This window comes from Taurulus bubalis (genome assembly GCF_910589615.1).
Source record: "Taurulus bubalis genome assembly, chromosome: 1".
Lineage (NCBI taxonomy): Eukaryota > Metazoa > Chordata > Actinopteri > Perciformes > Cottidae > Taurulus > Taurulus bubalis.
Window position 1 is genome coordinate 22,884,434 of NC_136589.1, and position 22,211 is coordinate 22,906,644.

General features: G+C 41.9%; 1 protein-coding gene across 1 annotated transcript in view; it reads right to left on the reverse strand.

Annotated features, from left to right (window-relative positions):
- The window catches only part of brinp2 (bone morphogenetic protein/retinoic acid inducible neural-specific 2), a gene marked incomplete at both ends in the record, with an annotated part of 144,356 nt that overhangs the window by 32,408 nt on the left and 89,737 nt on the right, over nt 1–22,211 (reverse strand). Inside the window, one exon of the mRNA XM_079216273.1 lies at nt 21,652–21,888. Coding sequence (XP_079072399.1) covers nt 21,652–21,888 — 237 coding nt within the window. The remainder of the gene's footprint in view (nt 1–21,651; nt 21,889–22,211) is intronic.

Here is a 22,211-nt window from a genome sequence, read left to right on the forward strand (position 1 = left end):
GCCTATAGAAAAAAGCACTTTCAGGATGATTATCTCCTTGAAATGATGCTTCATTAAGCCCTGAGGCTCTCCCAAATCATAGCACAATATGTGAACAGTCTCTCTGCACTGTTTTCACTTAAAAAAGTGAAGCAGAACAAAGTCAGATTGGGTAAAGTACAGAAAGAATTCAGGCGAGAATGCAAAATTAGCATTTCGGCACATCTGTGACATTTGAATTTTTTCATGTAGCAAACCTTATATTTCACTTGTATATGACTTATGATGTTCAATAAACTTGTATTAGTGGGGATTTACTGAGGGAACTGCATTTTTTCTTATATTTGCTATTTTCTCAATTTTTTTTCAAAATGTGCTGACTCAGCGATTTATGTTGCTGTGTTCTTTGGTTCATATCTCAGTGATGCTTTGCAGGGATTTGGTGAATAGATTTGGAATCTGTGTGGAATTGTCTTGCTTTTTGCTATTTGTCTTTTTCTGATAGCACCAAGCTACGGGCTGCTAGTTCCGGAAACATGCAGAGTGGGCTGACTCGTGACAAAATTATAACTATTTTATTTTAATAAGTATTTTAGTTGGTGTTTGAGTTGTGTTGAAATGGCTGACTAATTATTGTAGCCCAGGTTCTCTTGTTTAATTTGATGTCAATATATTTGTTCATGATTATTGCAATGTTTTACACAGTTTAATTAAAATTTTAAAAAGGACCTATATCGGTCCCGCGGGGCTTGCGTTACACGGTGACTTTACTTGAGAAGACTGTGCTGTCATTGTGCTGTAATTAATGTACAGTTGCAAATTGCTGGCAAAAAGGAAATATGAAAGAAGAATAATGAGCTTTGTTACCTTGCTGTTGCTGAAGTTGAAGTGGACTCTGGTCAGAAATGTTGTAGCTCTTGCTCCAAAATGTTGAGAAGACTCTCCTTCCTCTCCGTGGTCGAGAGAATAAGAGTCCATCGGCACACGACGTTAGTCTACTGTCATCTTTGTGTAACACAACGGAGGAAATGCAATGTCGCTTCCCCCCCTCTGTCTGAGTGACAGCTAAGTCTAACGTCTGTGTTGAAAATAATGTTAAAATGAATTATGTGTATTCTCGCTCAAAATTACTGTATTGTGATTCACAGCAACAGTTATTACTGTATTGTGAGTCACAGCAACATTTATTTTACAGAAAGATTCACCCAGGAATGAATTTTGACCATGATGCATTGCAGATCTACAGTAACATGCTGTATAGGAGTTCTACAGTGAGAATATGACCAGTATACAGTAATATTACTGTGAAAACTACAGAAACTTGTTTCAGTGTACCTTTTGAACGCACAAGGTGAAATCACTCTCTCGCTCACACTTTGTAGTTTATATTTGATATTTTTTCTATTATCCTGTTGCTCGATAGCGAGGCTTTTACGGAATGCTCTTGAAACCCAGGCAACAGTCAAAGCTGTGGAAGTATCAAAAGACGCTAATGCAGTCACAGTTTGCCTCTGCGAAAACACTCACAGGGTGCTTACACAGCACACAATAATCACCCTCTTGGCGACATTAATCATCCTCTTCATCCTTGATAGTCATTGATATGGCGATTGAAGTGTTGACAGCCTGAATGTGCACATGCAATGCCGAGATGGCAAATTGAGCCTCGGACCAAAGCGCGTCTATTTATTGCAGTGACGGCCTTGAGGCTGCCAAGCAGACGGTGTCCTGTGGCAAGCGTGTCGGTGATTACAGGTGAGAACGTCTCTTCCCAACAAATCACTTGAATTGCGAGTAATCCATCTTTTATTTGTCTTAGTGCGGCAGGAGCAGAGCAGCTTTTCCTGCAAGACGTCCGAGATGTTAAGGGGGCCCGGGGCGAGTTAAGGTGGGAGATGCAAGAGGCCTTGGCTGTACCAAGCTCTCCTGTGCTCATGCAAAAAGGGAATTGCTTTGTTCCCTGCCGGTGGGCTGGTTTAAAGTGATTGGCCAAAATAGAGATCGGCGTAAGGGGTTTGGCGAGCGGGTCGGCGGTGGTCGTTCGGAGGCCGAACTTGTCCTGGAGAATTAAAACAGACTCTTCCTTCCTCCTCCGCACGCTTAACCTTTCAACACAGAAGGGAAATAATTAAAAGTTCCAAATGAAGAGCCCCATTGTGAATTTATGAATAGCAAATTCGGTCCCAATCATCTACGACCAATGAGGTGCCGACTGCTAAAGGTGAGTAATGAGGGATCGTAAATGTCTGATGTCATCTGGTGTGAAATGAAAAGGTGATCACCGCCCCATCATGATGACTTGTGTCTGCCGACTGGCCCTGGCTGAGTTACCGGCTGATGTAAACAGATATAAAGTGGTTAATGAATCGGCTGCTTCGTTAATGAAATCACAGCTTAACTGAGTGGCTGAGACACTAATTGTTTAAGCTGTCTTTATAATGGGTTTCAGGCTCGAGATGGAAGAGGTGGTGAATGTAGATGACTTGTTGGAGAGTCTGCTACTCGTGCTAAAGCTACTTTGAGATACTTTCAACTGGTTATGGAATAGTCTGATGCCCCCATGACTGATTCTCAACCAGGGGCCCTTGAGGGATTTTCAATGGGTCCCAAGAAAATGGAGAATGGTTTATTGTCACTATCTAAATCACAAAAAGACGTGAGCTAAGAGTTATGAGAGTGACTATTTTGATTCCTCCAAAGTTACCTCCCCAACTGTAGTGACAGCTACAGCATGCTGGTCATGATCATATCAAACAACCAAAACATTGAACCTTGAAGCAGAATCTTATCAATTTAGGGTGTAGGCTGTGGCAAGAAAACAGTTGAGAACCACAGCTCTAGCTCTATGTGATCTACATAAGTAAACAAGACCATCAGCGAGAGTATTAGCTATGTCTATATAGTTATTTTTTATGCTTCTAATTAGGTTTAATGAAACAATTGACGGCACGCAGATTAACCAGAAACTGCAGCTCATGCCGCGTTCACACAGAAAGAGTTGCAAAATATTTGCACGAGTACATTACATGTAAAGTCAATGCACAGACGCTGAGTTGCGAAAGCCAATCAGCGTTGAGAAGCTCCGCCTGAAGGAGCGCTGGAAGCGGCTTCAGTCAGACACTCGTCCTGGAGGAGTTGGAGCTGTGTGCGACTATGGATAATATTATTAACCCAGACACGGGGGTATTTGATGTTCCGATGTTTGTGGGACTTCCACAACAAGTATAAAACAGAAGTAGAGTTTATTTCAATGGTGAATGGCAGAAATAGCAACTGTTTTCACGGAGTAAAGCCACGGAGATAAGCCGCGCACCCTTTCCGCAGCGAAAAAGCTAAAAACATAATTAAAACATGATCAAGAATGCAGTTTAGTTGTATAGTTACGTAATTTTTAGGGCGGGCTTATTATTATTTTTCAAACGGCACCTTAGAAGTAGTTGTTAAAGGAGACAACTCATAACGACTTATCAGGCTCCGGGGCTACTTTGCAGTATGTGAATTATAGATCTAAGCCTGTTTCTCTGAATAAATTGCATCTATTTGAAATATGAAGGTGCATGTCGCCCTGTCTGACTCTCAAACTCTTCACCTCATAAAAGTTCATTCTAGAGAAGACGCACTTTACAAGGCCCTGAAAAGAAAAAGCTGTGGAGGCTCGTTAATGAGCACCTCATTAACTGGGAGGCTTGTCTGCATGGCCCCATGCAGCTGTGACTCACACTGAAGCGCACACACACACACGCGCGCGCGCAAAAACACTTGCAGAATCACACTGTTTCACACACACACGTGCTGTGATGACATTTGATTGAGGCTATGTGTGTCTGTGTTCTAATTGAGTCTCCAGAGATTCCTGTTGGCACATGGCACCAGAAAAGCCTCGGTCCAGCAGATGGAAATGCTCTACGCAAGGTTTTCTTTTCAGAAGAATTCCCCAACTGATTGATTTGACCTGTCCATCTCGACTAATATTCTTTAAGTCCATCCATTTTGGGTCACAAAGTTAGACGGCGGTTGCACAGTTGATCGTGCTATCGGTGGCCGCGAAGTGTAATCTCCCTTCAGTGTATGACTTTTTTTTTTTTTCGTTCACTCTGTCTATGGACACAAAGTAGTTGGGGGTCGGCCATGCACTCAGCTGCGTTGTCCCGAGTGGCCCCTACAGGCAGTGGGAGTCGGTTTTGAGTGGTGAGTGATAAGTCAGCAGGCTGTCAATGGAAGTATAAGGCAGGCAATAACAGTGCGAGTCACAGCAACCACAAGAGGTCCTTGAGTGTGCAACCATAAGCGACCTCCATAAATAGTGTGCAGCTTTCTGCAGCAGAACACGAGATCTTCCAAGTGGAGATGATAATAAAAATGTCTAGAGCTGACAGTGAACTGCAGGGTAGGGTGATCATTTCTGTGGTATTGGTCACTATAACATTATACAATTGATTAATTGTTAATATTAATTAATTGGTGCGGATTCGAGCGAAACATAGAGACTTCAGTTATGGCGTTAGATGGCTCATTCTTCCGGACAAAAATTACATATCCATTCATAATCCAGCCTTAATAATTATAATGGAGATCAGAATCCCCTGTCACCTGTGTGTGCTTCTCTCGCCTTGCTAAATCCTCAATTTGCTCTCCCAGTGACGCAAATCAAACCCCCTTGTTAAGTTCAAAGCGCATGTTTACCGGCGATGAACCCTCACGGGTCTGGATCTCCGTCCGACTGCGTGGTCGAGCCATCTGTGACTCGGTTGAGCGGTGAGAGATTTCGGCCAGCTTGTGTTAAATGATGTATCCCCATGACACCGCTATACCACCATCGTAGTTCCGCTTCACGGAGGTCGTCTCCAGGAAGCGAGCCGGGCGAAGCAATAAGAGAGTGTTCATTACATCTCGCCTTACCAGAGGAAAGGAAGGTACATTCTCCTCTTATCTCTCTATCTTCATGAAGAGGGTGAGTTTTTCCTCAAAAGGGGGAGGAATAGGGGTTATTAAGGATGACGAGTATAAAGGTACATGCTGTGTACAGTCTCGTGTTATTGGGCCCTCTTATCCCATGCTGTGAAAGAAGCTTGATTTACTGTAAAACACATTTTTCGGTGAATAATACTTTTTACTTATTCACCTCCTCAGTCTTCACATTCCTTCTCTTCTCCTCCTCCTCCTCCTCCCACTTCTCCGCTCTCTCTCCTCATCTGCCCGCCCCCCCTTCCCTATAATCTCATCTCTTTCCCCTTTTTACTTTCATGTTCTTCCTTCTCGTTTCCTCTCTCCACTTCCCTCCTCTCTCTCTCTCTCTCTCTCTCTCTCTCTCTCTCTCTCTCTCCCTTTATTTACTCCCCTCCCCTGCTCCATCTCATCCTTTTTCTCCTCTACATGTGTTGAAGGATTAATAGCTACCGGGTTATGCCTTGCAGAGCCACGGTGTCATCACCTCCTCTCACCCGAAGCGACGTCCTGAGACGAACTGCTGCCTGCTGCCTATTTGTCAGCTCGTGCCCTTGGGCTATTTATAGGCCCGGGGTGTGATAAGTAAGGGAAGGAAAAAAGGGAATATTGAGCGCCACCGATGAGCTGCTCTATTTTTTATGGGAGCGTTTCTCGCTTCTGTCCCCCTTCACTTAGGGCTATGTTGTTTTGGCCAAAAAAGAAGAAAAAAAATACCCCTCTATGTCTGACACTCCAGAGTACATCTCCTCCTCTGTCTTTCCCTATAATCCTCCATCCCCTCCCACCAAAACCTCCTCCACAGACATCTGTGGTGGTTAGTCAGAGCCAGCGGTCAAGTCTTCTGAGGATCATCGTTTTTTTCCACCGCAACATACAGACGAAGGAAATGCTACTGCCCACTCTCTGTCCTCCTCCTCTTCCCCCCACAGCCTTTTACCTTCTCTGCCTTCGCTGTGATGAAGAGTTGTTATCAGCTGGGAGTCGCGGCAAGACATTAGACTACAGATGTATACAACCGCTGACCTCTGAAGTCAGACACAAGGAAGAGAACATCAAATAAGAAAGAAGGGAGATTACGTAAAAGAGATAACAAAAGCCAAAAGGCAAAATTAAATCCGTTTAGAGTTGAAGAAAGTAAGAATCTTGTCTGGGAGTTTTTTTTCTACCTGAGCAAATACATCTTATTATTTTGTACTTTTCCAACAGAATTGAATGTGTATAATATCCATTTATAAATATTTATTAGAATAAGGCAAACATTCAATTGAATCTATGTATTGTACCAACGATATCTTTTTTTTTATTCACAGGCATTTTCTGAAGTGTCTTCTGAAATGTTTTCTTACGGACTTCTCAAGACTAACGTCAGAAAAGATCTCCGCCTGAAAATGAGTTTTCCGGCATCCACAGCTGAGGAGCCGAAGCGTTCTCAGCTGTGCTCCCCGAATTCTCGTGCACCTGGATTTGCATACAGTAACGCCCCGCCAGCTCCTTATAAGGGCATGCAACTGAAGAGACCTGCGCACAATCGACAGACTCAAAGCGAAAAGGGAACTGCGGTCAACTCAGCAGACACTCGGATCTTTGTAGTTAAATCAGCAGACACTGAAATGTCATTGCACCTCTGTACTGACATACACGGTAAACATTCAAACGACCCAGATCGGGTGCGAGCGAGAGTTTTTGCAAAGTTAGTGGTTAGCGGAAAGATCCACATCCGGTTTTCAAAATAAGATATTGACAAATCGTATATTGCATATATGGAAATGAGATTAAATTAATTATATACACATTAAGTAAAACATGTGACCTTCAACTAGTGAGTTAAAGAGAAAACACAACTCAATTGTGGGTGAAGTGTATTTATTATTTGATCGGAGGGTCAATGGAAAGATAATTAATGCAATTATATCTGACTGATATTAGGCTCGTTCGTTAGAGCTGCGCCTCGCCTGGAATCCAGACGAGAGCAGGCGGCCGCAGCAGAAGGCGTTGACAAAAACTGCAATCAAGTCGGACAGTTGTCAGCTGCCTTCAAAGTATACACAGGAAGTCACAGAAAAAAGTACTTCCTGTTAGTTCCGAACTTTTGTTTACTTGTAGTTTACAGATCACGTTTGGATTTATTATATGTGTTTATAAATATATATATATATATATATATATATATATATATATATATATATATATATATATATATATATATATATATATATTTATGTAGAAATGACTGTGTAGCTGCATCCTTTTGTATTTTTATGTCTGCCTGTGAAATACATTACTACTGGTTTAGATATGTCTTATGAAAATACGATTTTGTATTATCAACCACACAAGATGTGTTTTTAGAATAAACATGAGACGAATAGTCAATAATCGAGGGTTAAGTATTACAACTACACATAAAATAAGGATTTTCTACAACACGTGGTGTTTGCTGTCAGATCTAAGAGCCAATCAGCTCTCTGATGTAGCGAGAGCCAGGCGTTTCCCATCATGCACTGGGCCAAGCAGTCGTTTGAGAGCAACTGCGGCGACTGACTCTGAAATCGACAGCCGGCTTGGTCTCGTGAGAGTATCATTGACCACGTGTGCATGACGTCAGAGCAAGTCGGGACCAAGTCGGACACAAATCTAACCGGCATGCATTGCGTGCCGATCGCCGCCGATCAATTCTGCGCAGAACTGGCTCATCTCGAACGAGCCTATTTATGTGTTCAGGACATTTCTGACCACATCCAAATAAAATATCTTAACTTTACCAATTCAGATATAAGTAAAAACTGAAATGATTTTGTATCTTTCAAATAGATAATTTCTAACATTTTGCTAAAATTATGCTTCAATTCAAACAGTTGATAAATACAGTTAATATTGGTAGTTCATAGGCTGCTCATTGGAAATGTGTCTTTTCTTCTTTCATATTGTGCTCCTTTTTATGTTGCATTGAAATTAAGTAATTTAGTGTGTTCTTGGTCCCATCAAATTGAAAGCTGGACCAAAGTCAGGCCCTGCTAAGCCTTCTCTGCTGGCCTAAACAGAATCACAAAGTTATAGCTATTTTATTATTAGGGCCCGAGCACTGACGTAGTCAGAGTCGAAGACCTATTATTATTCAAATGTTTATTTATTATTCTTCACCAATGCGCAGGGAAAAGAGGTGCTTGGGATAAACCTACATTCTTCAAAATTTGCACACCCATCCGACTCGGCGAAAATTTTAATCTGATTTGGGTGTCGGCCAAAAGTCTGAGAAAATGTCTCTATAGCGCCCCCTTTAGTTGTGAAAGCCCACCCTTTTTGCGAACTTTGACAGATTGACTTGAAATTTAACACACATGTCCGGGTGGGACTGCTCTACAAAAAAGTAATCAGTGAAATTAAAATGCGCCGAATTAGATTTTCCGCCATTTTGAATTTTGTAAAAAACACATTTTTGCCCATTCCTCCTAAATATATATATATATATATATATATATATATATATATATATATATATATATATATATATATATATATATATATATATAAATTAAAGCTGCTCGCAGCTGTGATTGGGCCCTCGCTTCCAGCACGTCGGGGTAAGCCGAAGGATCGCCGGCTCGTCCGTCCGAGAACGTTCGCCTGCCAGGCGGATGTTCGAGGCCGGGAGAGCCGGGAGAGCCAGAACGGCCGCGAATACATCAAAATAACTGAACCAATAGTCATTCATGGGGCGGTTCGCTTGTTTGGGGGGAACACATCCCACGTGTTATTAGATTAACAAATCGTTTAACACCAACAGATGCTACTCAGTTTTATTTTTTTATTTTGTATGAATTTTGAACATTGAAGCCTGTTCTAAAATGTAAAATGCATGGTATGGTAATAGTTATGGTAATAGTTATTGTCCACAAGTGGAGTTTCATCAAAAAACTTTTTCATTTAAGCATCACCAAACCTTTCCTTACCTCTACTTTTTCACATTGTCACCGAATCCATTTTCTGGTGGATACATTTTCACAGCATTTATGACTTTGAAAGAGGATGTGTGATTTCGACATTTCACAATTATCATATTTATTGGTAGAAATAAAACATTGTGAAAAATGGTTTGTTATTCTAGTGGCTGGTAATAGTGTGTTTCCATCAGCAAACAAACACACACATCCACACTCCACGTACTCCTTAATCCTCCACTGACCGGCACCTTTAAATGCTTTTGCTCTGCTGCCGGTTCCTATCGCAGCTCTCAGATAGTGACCAGCAGCTGCTCTCCGAAGAGCAGGAGGGGTCGAAAGCAAGTGAGCCAGAGAGGGAGAGCAGAGAAGCAGCGGGAAAATGATGAGCCACAATAGGTCATTTTTTTTGCCAAATCTTAGTTATTTTTTGCGCAGATAGAACTTTATTTGCATTGTTCTAACAAAGTGATTGCACATGTTATTAGTTTTTGTCTGATGGAGCAATCTGATTTACTTGAAAGGGATTTCAATTTTCTTTATTCTATTATTTGAAAAAGCACGGATGGAGGAGTCACAAAAAGTTGGACCATTTTGTTAAAATTTTGTTGGTGCGGTGGGGCCCGAACATTTAGTTTATTGTCACATCTGACTGTACATTTGGCCTTGATGGTGGTGCTATGAGAAAAGTCAGGGAGTTACCAAAGTATCATGACTCTTCCTCTAAGGGAGATGAATATACACAGCCATTTTCATAGTCATATATATAGTCATATAGTTTTTTAAGTGTGATAATTTGTGGCAATTTCGGTGAAAACAGTTCATTTTCTTTTCCAAAATGTATTTTGTGTAACCTGCCTGATCATCTGACTGCTGATGTTTTCTGCCTTTGTTAAGACGTCTTTTTATTTTTTGCAATGTTGCTGCATTCCCAGTCATTAACCTCAGCAATTAAACTGTTGAGTGTTTGAGATGAAGAGAGAGAAGGAAGAACACCATCTCATGCCTCTATGTCTGCAGTATCAACAGGCAGACTGCTCACTGCCTCCAAAAACTATTTTTGACATAATTGTTACACTTATATCCACACTGGACTGATCTGAAATACCGAGTTCAAGCGTGGTTCTGCTTTGTCATCATCACTAACCCTCCCACAGTGCTGGATAACTACAAGGGACCAGTAATGCCACACACACCTACCAGGCCCCATAACCATAAAAGTACATTCACATTTGCCTCACTTGGCCAAATCTTTCCCTCATTCTTTTTTCTTTCTTTGCTGGACCAGAGCTGTCAATAGCAGTGAGCATGCCGTGTGCCAGAGTATTTGATCCAGAGGCACAAAGAGAGCGTGGCAGGCCGGTTGAAGAAGTCAGTGGCTCCCTGTTGCCATTGGCAACAACTTCCAAAAAGGAAATGCCTGCTGTTAAGCACGGCAGCGATGTGTTCGTGTTCCAGTGTAACTGGGGGCGACTGGCTCAGTGGTGAGCATGGTCGTCCTTCAATCAGAGGATCGTCGGTTCGATCCCCGGCTCCACTAGCCCATGTCGATGTGTCCTTGAGCAAGACACTTAACCCTAAATGTCTCCCGTAGCTGCGCCTACGGTGTATGAATGGTTGATAATCCTGATGTGGCATCTTGCATGGTAGCTCTTCTCATCAATGGGTGAATGATGTCATGTAGTGTTAAAGCGCTTTGAGTGGTCGGAAGATGAGAAAAGTGCTGTACAGGTCCATTTACCATTACTCATAAGATGCCACTTTGTTGTGTGTTTTTATTTAGAAGCAGAGCAAACTTTGCACTTAAAAAAAAGATGAAAGCTAACATGGAAGAAAAACCAAACGTTGGCATCGGACACAGTCAGTCACATATGATTTATAACTATGAATATCACATGCAAGTTATAAGCCAACACACTTATGGAATCCCCTTGCCGAGCCGACATCGGTCGATGAGGAAGGAGTCAACTTAAACAGTGTGTGAAATACCCTGTGGCCATGAGGGGGTAAAGGCCAGAGAGGTCTATTTAGGTCCACATTGAACATATACCACTCTAAAACATGAAATGAAGCAGGCTTCTAAGAGACATTGACTTCTTATTGTGCAAACTCCCACTCTGTTTGACTATGCTGTTACATTTCATCTTAAGAAAAGAATGAATGTATATATATATATAACTCATCTAGGTTTTTCCCTATCAGTCAGTAATTGCCAGTATTCCGCTGTGATCTCTGATGTGATTCTCCAGCCGCTAAAACCTGGCAATAGAAGAAACCTAATCTTTTACCACTCAGCGGCTGAATAACAACATGATTGGGTGAGGGCGACCTTCACCGAAGGCTTCATGAAATCCATTAGAGGTGAATTAATGTTTGAAACGTGTGTGTGTGTGTGTGTGTGTGTGTGTGTGTGTGTGTGTGTGTGTGTGTGTGTGTGTGTTTGCACTGGAGCGAACTCTTCAATCGGCGGTCAGCTCGGCCACTGTATGTTGTAGTTAATTATATTGTCAAACCTGACAGTTTTTAGTATAACTTTATGTTTGGAGAGAAATGCAAACTGCAGTACATGCAACAAATAGGTACAAATAAATCAATCGTGAGAAGCAACCACAAGGAAATTCAACTTGCCCCAAGATAATGAACGTCAATGGATGTTTACAACTGTGCCCCCCACTGTCTGGATTCTCCTGCTGCTCATCACTCTCACTACTGGCTGTTGTTCAGACTAAAAACAATCTCCCAACCTGCTTGTGAGATGGGGAAGATTGCGCCTAAGAAGCCACGACATTTTGCTCCCTTCACACTCCACATCCTCACTGGATCATCGATTAGCAGGCACTTTGTCCGACACACGGCGGAGAGTCAATGCAAACCAAAACACTTGTCATAGGCACAAGCTTATCACCAAGCGATGTCAATATTGGACAGTTCTGCAAAACCAGTGGCAATATTTTTCACATCCAATATCTGTACATGGCAATTATAGTGATTGAGGTTGACTTGTTTGTGATGAAGTTAAACAATCTTTGGTTAAGGTTTGGTCAGAGTTTTCTACCTTGAGGTAGAATATAGCCTGGGCAAAGGAGACCCTGGGCAGGTTGAGCCTTTAGCTGTTTCAGGACCAAATGCTAAATTGTCATGTCTGAAACTTATTACTAAGGCCTGGCAATATCCAAGAAGAGTGTCAATTTCAATACAAATAAAGCTTCCAATTAATATTTAAAAGACAATATTACCAAAAATTGCAATAATTGTGGTTTGATTTCATTAATATAAAACTGGCTCGCATCTGGTTCGAAGGAGACATTGTCAACAGTCAGCACTAATTTAAAGCTACTTCAATAAAATGCACAAGGCACGAGAAACCTGATCTCATAGAAGGACGTATACATCGGATGAGAGTATCACATGTCAACATTACGCTTGGGCTGTACGGCGGTGTAGTGGCTTGCACTGTCACCTAACAGCAAGGAGGGCCTGGGTTCGGACCCCTCTGTGTGGAGTTTGCATGTGGAGGCTAAGCTAAGGTTTAAATCGTGTCAACAATTATCTTATCTTTATATGAGTTACCATTGAATTGTTTGACCAATGTCATAAATATGTTTTAAAGTGCAACTTACAGTTTAATATATTGTATTTGTACAATGATTCAAAATAAATAATACCTGGCTTTAAGGTTGATTAGCCCGAGGTCATCATGGTATCTGTTCAGCTTTCAACACACATGTTGCCGCCACTGGCTATTTGTTTGAGAATGATTGCACAGGGACTCTTCCTGCAAATAGCAATTATGGACGAGCAGCCTACCCCAAGTGTCCGTTTGCTGTTCAGCATTTCACTGCTGAAATGAACCTGAGGCCCTCGGGGACAAAGTTGTCAAGAGTTCAATGCGTGAAGATCTTTTCGTCTTATTTCTGTCTCCAGAAATCACACAGAGCATATTACATATTATATACTTTCTGCATAGGTCCCAACATTTGGGAAAGAGCAGCTCTGGTGGTTCCTCTTTGTACAAATGTATATAGAGATGCACTTAAAAACTGTCAGCAAGTTATCTGGCCGGTTAATCAGCTGAAGGCACATCCGTCTGAATTCCTGCAGGTCCTAAACAGTCTATTGTAGTGTATTTCTATTTTGGGCGCTGTCCTCTTTTTTTGTATTATTGTAAAATATATCTTTCCGCTGATGATACTATTTCATTCTGCTGACACTCCCAGTAAAAACATAATTTTTTGATGCACTGGTCAATTTTCAGTTTTTGGGCTATTTTTCTTCCATGACATGCCTTATTTTAGACTACTGTAAAAAATATATGTATACATATGTTTATTCTATTCACGAGTGAGGGTAAGGTGGAGCGGGAGATCGACAGACGGATCGGTGCGGCTGCAGCAATAACACAGGCGCTGTACCGGTCCGTCCTGGTGAAGAGGGAGCTGAGCCGGAAGGCGAAGCTCTCCATTTACTGGTCGGTCTACGTTCCAACCCTCACCTATGGTCACAAACTCTGGGTCGTGACCGAAAGAACGAGATCTCGGATACAAGCGGCCGAAATGAGCTTCCTCCGCAGGGTGGTTCCGGCATCTAGTCAGGATGCCTCCTGGACGCCTCCCATTAGAGGTTTTCCAGGCACGTCCAACTGGTAGGAGACCCCGGGGAAGACCGAGGACACGCTGGAGGGATTATATCTCCCGGCTGGCCTTGGAACGTCTCGGGATCCCCCAGAATGAGCTGGAAAGTGTTGCGGGTGAAAGTTTTCTCTAAGAGCAGCAGATCAAACAATTCGTAATATTTTTTTTCCTGCATCGTACATAACAGATTAGAATTAATTGCAGAATTTATTTTGGATTTACAGTGTGACTCATCAATGGAGAAATCATATTTACAATAATCCTTCCTTGTCTGTCTCACAAAAAAAAAAAAAAACGATTTTGAAAGTAGGTGATGTGAGTGATGGTGCGATATAATCTAAGTGGTATATCCAGGTAAATAAATCTTTCTGTGATTGATATATCTGCACTGTGAAATCGTTCATTTCTAGGGCAGTGGGATTCTACACAATGCAATGATGTAAAGGTTTTAACGCTTCCGTGTCTGGCAAGATGAACATGCTGGACTGTAATAAACCCCTTATTCCAGAGTATAAGTACATACTTATATTTGCTTTCACTCAAAAGATACTACAATGTTAACAACTGCGACAACAAAAGCATGCAGGAAGAACAATTTGGTTCAGGGATTCCTGCAAAAAAAAAGAAAAGAAAGAAAGAATGAAAGAAGGATGAACAGAAAGACGGAAAGACAGAAAATACATACAAGAAGATACATGAAGCAGAAGCAAGGACGACTGTCCGTGCCAAACACAATCCTTCTGTGAAATAAAGGAAGAAAAGTAAATGAGAAGGTAGAGGAAGTGTTGCCAAATCTTGAGCCGATGCGAAAGCCCTCCCTGGGACGAAAATAATCCTTCCTCCTTTTGTTGTTTTGACAAGTCCGGGAAGTGCGTGTGCTACATGTTCGCCCTGAGACAGCGTGCTTCGTGGCGGCAATGAAGATGGAAATGGGCAGAGATTCAAAGCAGCGGGCTCCTGATAGCCTTGAGGGGAATCCATGCCAGGACTATTTGTATGTGGTACCAAGTATCAAACAGATTCCTGTTAGCTTGCAGGGATACTTTTTAATTAACACAATGGAGGAAGAGAGACAATTAGACCATTTGTACGGCATCGCTAAACTATACACGATGAGTCGGTTAGTCGGTTCACCCAAAAGAAGAAAAAGGTCTAGTAATATTCAGCTATGCTGGTTTGGAGGAATCCATCTCAGAGATTTCCCTTGAGCACAATACAATGCAGGAGAATGCAATTTAATAGAAACTATTAGTTCACAATAATATTCTTAATGCTGTGAATGTCATCAGTGAAATTCCATTGACCTTCATTGTACTGGGTCAGAAGCAGAAATCTCAAAGTTACATCAAAACCTTGGCACATAATACTAAAACTGTCTGCATGACTAGATACCAACAGACAAAACTATAAAAAGGATATACAATATAGCTTTTATTTAATCAGGTTGAAGCAAAACTCTAAAGCAATTACTTTACTAAAGTTATTTCGATTGAGATGTATTGATCATGCAAATAATGCAAATGCTTGCTTTAACCAGGCAAAAGAAAAAATACGTTGATATGTCAATGTTTTAATTTCAAGAATAGGTTCAGAAGTATAAGTAGTATGTTTCATATCAGCCTTGAATCACGCCAGTAGAAAGGCACAATTCCAGGTGAATAACAATGGGAATAAATTGGCTATGTTTAGGCCACAGAATTGCTTGTTCAGGTTTAAAAAAATATCATGGTTTGTGTTAAAATAATAACGTAAAAACGTAATTTAACAACTGTGATAACGTAAATACAGAAAAATAAATAAGAGCAGCCAAATGTCTTACGTACCTTGCTCTGAACGAATGCAGAAACAACGTTATCGTATCCAAGGCTTGGAGAAAAGTACAATGCCAAAAATGTTATTCAACCCCGGTAAGCCCGTGCAGTAGGGCACCGTTGAAGACCGTTGAAGATCATGGTCATGATTAAAAGAAACTAACTTTGACTGAACAGCAGTCGCCAGTGTTTCTTGACCTTTGCCTCTGAGAGACAATACTCAAAATGTGTATGGACACGAGGTGCTTCTTTGGTAAATACTGATCTTTTGTGCATACTTACCAGTGTATGCTGTTGTATTGTGGCTAAAAGACAGCTCCAAGCCCAATTTGAAATATTCTTCATCCACTCCATCCTCTTCCATCGACGAACAGACGTCCAGTTGTGATGAGTATTAAGGTGTATTTTGACTGTCTTTGACCAAACATCTTGGTTTGTATACTGTTGTATACTGGAGCCCTGGTGAGGAAAATCATGGGACGAATCTGTCCTTATACAATTATAAAGTGTCCCTCTATACTTGCATGCATCCTGATCGGGTTCTGTGGAAGTGAGTCTAAAAAAGAACTAGTGCAGTTTGCCTAATTGAATGTTGTACTTTGCCGCTTGGTCTGACTGGCAGGTCTAATGGTCACATTCCAAACCTGCTTATTCTTCTTCCGGACATTGATGTTGGAAATTGGTTCAGCCAGCAATGCACATCCAATTAACACGATGTGACCTGTACAGCAGGTACAGCAGCGGCATGGACGTCTTCTTAACAATACCATGTCGATACATAGTGAACACAACAAGTGTTTCAATATTCGTCTGCTAATGAAGAGGACTGGACAACATGCAGCTGCTCTGAAGCTGTGCTGCTAAACAAAGCGTCCACAGCTACACTAACGGCTCTATTCCAGTAATGCTTTAGAGACAATGCAAACAAACGAATGCTTACCAGGTTATGTTTGCTACATTAGCAATAAAATGTGCTTGTTAGCATGCTAATATTTGCTAACATGCAGAGAAAGGGATAGAAATATTTCATTTTAGCCGACAAGTACTTTGGCTTTTAAATACATCTTTTTGTCATTATGTATATGTCACACCGCGGTGAGGGCTGTCTTGTCTTGGGTTTTTGTCTCGTAACTTCCTGTTTTATTTTGAAGCCTGACTCTCCTCTCGTTTCAGGTCACTTGCCCTTCCTCATGTGTCACTGGTCTGATTGTCTCCCCTGATCCCTGAGTGGTTCCACCTGTTCCCCATTACCCTCATGTGCTTATAGTCTGCGTCTTCCCTCTGTCCTGTGCCAAAGTGTTTGTCTTTGTCGATGCACTAAAGCCCGTGACCACAGCCATAGATAGAATTTTGCCCAAGAGTTTTGTTCGTGAGTAGTTTTGTTCTGTTTTTTTCCCCCTCCTTCGGGAGCGCTTTATGTTTGATGGATTATTAAGAAAGTTGTTTGGAACAAAGGACACAATAAAGTGTGCCAGTACGACTATCTCCTGCATCTGGGTCCTCCTTTTAGACCAGGCCTGACAGTATATATACAAAACATTTTAAATGGGTTTTATCATCAACAACCATTGAATAATACACAAAGATCCAGCTTAATGTCTTGGTTGTTGGGGGAAAACGTGTTATTAATATGGTCATTCTAACTACCCCCTCTCAGAATACCATTATGCTATAGCCTCTTAAATTTGGCACTTCCACCTGCGAGTCAGCGCAGAGTTGCGTCTCAGTTCGGTTAATCAACTTCTGAGGTCGCACTTTGGGATGAGGATTGAGCCCAGGTCAGTGCAGTGCTGCCGATCGCTTTTATGTGTATTTCAACTTAATCAGACTCGCGTATTACTTACTTGAAAGTACCTTGTGGTTACAATTGCTCCCCACGTACACGGGCCTGTCGGCAGAAATGCTTCCCTGGTGCACCCAAATGTGTTATAATTCGCCGCTGAAAATAGTCCCCAACAACAGCACTATTTACTTCTGTTTGAGGAACATTTGATAACACACTCACCTTGTGAACGACACACACACACACACACACACAGGCTAGAATATTATAGTTCCGAGATGTAACTAAGAGAAACACTACAAACAAATCCTTCTGCTATTTCAGCACCACGGACAGCGCCAGACACACAGAGCCATGGTTGGCGTCCATAGATTCGAACAAACCTCAGTCAGATAAAGGATCAATGAGTTGGTGCTTTCATGGTATTTGTTCTTTGGAAAACAATTTCATGTTGGCGTGGAAGTGGCTTGTGGGCACTGAACAAAAAAATGTAGGACAAAAATGTATGATGTTTAAAGAAACCACATTCATGATAAATGAATGTTTTATCATCGATGTCAGAACCGTACAGCTCTCCGTATTAGCAATGCAGCATTGCAGTTCTAAACAGGTGCTGTGCAGAACCAGGTATTAGGGAATCCAGTGCTTAGCCTTGAAGCTGACTTTATTTCCCGATCTCACAAAACCAAAAGGTGTGATGTTCCAGACACAACTTATTCACACCTTCCCAGGACATCTTGCCTCCCACATGAGATCCATCCAAAAAGACAAGTAAAGAACACCCCTCGCAGGGAGAGAAAGAGCTCTCGTGATTTGTGTATATATATCTATATCTATATAGATATATATATAGATATAGATATAGATATATATCTATATATATATATGTGTGTGTGTGTAGCTTTGGGTTTGAGGGTATTATCCTCCTCTTTCTTCTCACACGCATAGACACACAAAATGATTTAGACTCTTCCTCGTCCTCCTTCTGTCTCTCTGACACACGCATGGACAATCTCTATCGCGCCTCACACACTCTACTCACTCTCACCCCCCCTTCGCCACAATAAATTTATCAGCCCGTACCAGCAGACAAGATTCAGCCCAACTTCCCCGGCGACCCCAGAAGCCAAAACAAGAGAGAGAGAGAGAGAGAGAGAGAGAGAGAGAGAGAGAGAGAGAGAGAGAGAGAGAGAGAGAGAGAGAGAGAGAGAGAGAGAGAGAGAGAGAGAGAGAGAGAGAGAGAGAGAGAGAGAGAGAGAGAGAGAGAGAGAGAGAGAGAGAGAGAGAGAGAGAGAGAGAGACTTTTCAATACCCTGCCGGTGCATCTTTGTAAAGATTTAAAATGCTGCAAGAAAAAAAGGAATTTGCAAAGTCAGGTGCTGTCAGAATGAGGCTAAGTGAATGCACAGAAATGCTGTTTACCCGTAATATCACTCGCTAAGCAATTTTCGAATAAATGGCAGTGCATGCGGAAGACCCCCCCCCCCCCACACACACACACACACACCACTTAAGAGAAGCTGCCAGAAACCTGTCTCCAATTAAATGCTGCCTTCACCTTCCAAGTCATTAAGAAGCGAGCTGGTGATGTGTTGACGTGTAGCAGCAACACACGCAAAAAAAGAAAACGACGCTTCAGCCACTTCAGGAAGTGACACCTGAATTGTTCTCTTCTCATCTCTTCGTGATGAACGGTTTTGATGGAGAAGCCTGGCAAGGTGGAAACACTGACTGCACACCTGACGGGGCCTCCGTCACTGAGGCTCAGCACGCTAGCGTGTAGCTTCCACTCGACTAAGCGCTGAACTTTGTCACACAGCGTTATGTCGGATAATGCAGCAGCTTAAAAAAATCAGCTGGAAGCAGATAGCGAGCCAGATCCCAGAGAGCGATAATTTGAGTCATGGGTGTGTTGTGCGCTTGCAGCAGGAACACGCTGAGACAATAGTGAATCCAAATTCAGCTTCTCCTTAATTATCACACATTGATGAGACAGCTACTGTGAAGTTAGTGGGAGAGGCCTCCACACTCTCTCTGCATAAATTCACGTTGAAATCAAATTAAAATTGGTATTATTCTGATATCCCTATCAAGATTTTTATGAAGAAAAAAAGAAACATGACCATATTTAACGATGAGTTCATAAGCAGTCAAATGAACGCGCGCACGCACACACACACACAGCTGAGTGCATCACGGCAAAATACATTTATCACACCACGACTTTGAGCCGTTTGCCTGCGCACATCGCCGCTTGTTTTTCAACACATTACGATTCATCACAGCAGTGGTTGTTGCAGACAGACCTATCAGAGATCTGAAATTTCTTGAATGCACCTCTTCAGTTGTAACTTTTGGTAATTGTTTAGCAAATGCGACATGGTCTTTAAAAATTGGACCCTGAAACTGAAATGTGTCATGCCTCAAGCCTGCCCACTTTAGTTTACCACCTTTTATACTGGAGATATATAATTATAGCTCTGCAATAAATTCTAGACAACTTTGTTATTCACAGTGTATTTTACGGGAACATTATAATTTCAAATTCAGAACATTATAATTTCAAATTCAGCAAGTGTTTACTTCCCATATATGAGAACATTGTAAAAGGGATACATTTGGTTAATTTTTATCATTATTAAGACCTTTTCAGCTCCCTCTTTTTCTCTTCTATCCTCCATCATATATTTTGAGTCTACTAATATTTCTGTTTCTTTCTCACTTGTATCTTGTACCTGGGCTACTGCGAGCCAGAGTCAGAGAGTGCCGGGGGTCAGATGTTGCGTCGTAGTCAAGCTGGCCTAAATGCTAAATGTAAGTCGGATGAAGTGGATGTTGAATAAAAGTCATTAATGCAGTGTTTGGCAGAGATTTTTAAGAACCTAATGCAGCATCCTACACAGTCTATTTTTAAAACTATTGTGATGGCCGACTATGTCACTTGGCGGTGCAACAACCAGCCAAATCCCACTGGGGATCTTCCCGTTTCTCCTGATTAGCCGCTCGGTCCTTGTCAACCACATGTTGTTATCAGAGATATGTTGGATTCACCTCATTTGCTTTCTCATTTAGAGCTTACTTGACAAAGCATCCCAGTCAAAATAAAGAGTATACAATGATAAGACAATGCCTGATCGGTCACTTGAGATAAAAGCTAGATAAAGGGGCTGCTCTGGCTTTACTCCCATAGAGCAGCAGCCCTGCAGAGACCCAAAGTCCCCCTCAGAGACTCCCGAAAGACATGTACAATATGGCATATTTATGATGTGTCTGACTGAAGAAAAATCCACAGCATTGGAGCTGTATTCCATATAGGTTATAATCACACTATCGATGACTGCGCCTGAATCGTCGGTAAAAATCCCAAGTGATCATGAACGTAGACGGAACAACACTTCACAGGTACACGCTGCGGGAACAACTTGTTGTTAAAAAATTAATTGCATCCAGCTTGGAGCTGTAAATCATCCACATCCCACCCGCCACATCTAGAGCTGGGACTGAACAGTCTCACACAACACAGTCTCTGTTCAGCTGTCCAGAGCTCCTCTCTCTTATTTACTGTCACACAGTCGGTACATCCTGAGCCTGTCGCCACGCCGAACCAAACAACACCGTCATGTGATGATGATGGCCTTTAATCAAATGGCGCCTGCGTAATATGAAGCCTCAAAGAACACTTTAAATATGTGTTGATTCAAAGGAATTAAGACAATTTTGGTCAAGCAGCTCTCAGATAAGATATTTCAAGAAAGTGGTTTATTGGAAAAGCTTCTTTTGAAAGGTTAAAACTTTGGAGAAAATGTAATTTATGTAACCCACAAATATTCTGGTTAAAGCTGTTGGACTGCATTAAACTGTAAGAGGTCAGCTCAATAGATCTGATAAAGCGCTGAGGGTTCTTCCGGCTTCTTTGCTCTTGTTTGCATTACTGCTGATATCTGGGTTTCACATCCTTTGGCCTCGGACCCTTGCCAGGTCTTTTACTGCCTGTAAAACTCAAGGCCTGTCTATCAGGCACTTTGTGTCTACTCCTGTGCCAGCTTTCAAGGTCACAAACCCAAGTTGTGCCTGTTGTAGCCAAGCGACCGTGACCCGCTAACCGTATCATTGACCAACCCTGTCTTCAAAAGTTACAATCCCATATCTCCACTGTTAGATATTTCCCAGTTAGAATTTATGCAATCGGAATCATTTTCATGCCATCCTGTTTTATCTTGAACACATTGAAAAGCAAAGCAGTTCACACGGTTAGCTTAGCTTAGTTTAGCAAGGCTTACCAAAGAGGCAAAGAGTAACAGAATAGGAGATGGGAACAAGTGTAGAACTACTACTAGTAGAACTACTACTATTTATATTGTATCATGTCTGCAACTACCCCTTTGAGATGCACCATTTCTCCATGACAAAATACATGCTCCATACACCGACGCCGTTTCTAGGAGTCGACAAGGTCAAACGTTACTCCAGTTGAAGGTTTTTTCCACTGTTTTACTCACTCAAACTGAAGCTGATTCAAACCATCCTCAGAAGCAGTTCCATGTATCATTACAGCCCCTTACCTGATTCCATGAACTCTTGGTTGAAGCTGTCCCAGGTGTCTCTGCTCTTCTCCAGGTTCCTCTCCATGACCTTGATGTCAGCAAAGGGACAGTTGCACTCTGGGAAGCGGGTCGAGCACCGGCACCAGCAATCGTTGTTGCGGCAGAGCAGCTCGCCCTCCGAGTTGCACGCCACATAGCTGAGGGCCGCCTCCACAAAACGCCCCCGCAGGAACTCTGGCAAGACATCTTGTAAGCCTGAGGAAAAGACACGTTGAGGTATTACTTCAATTTCAAAATAAAGTGTGTTTTACAAGCTCTTCTCACATGCTTTCACACGTTATTTTTGGAGGGCTGAAAGTAGAAATGTTGAGAATATGGAGCGGCATTTTTAGCCTTTGAACATAAAACGAGGGACTTTTTATTGATACATGAAAGAACATTGTGAATCTTTTACAGAGCATATTCACTAAGCTTACAATTTCTTACAGGATTGTAAATATTGATTTTTAACACATATTTCCTTCAAGTCAACAATCACGGTAGCCATAACCTCTTGAAATCAACTGTTTGTATGGACA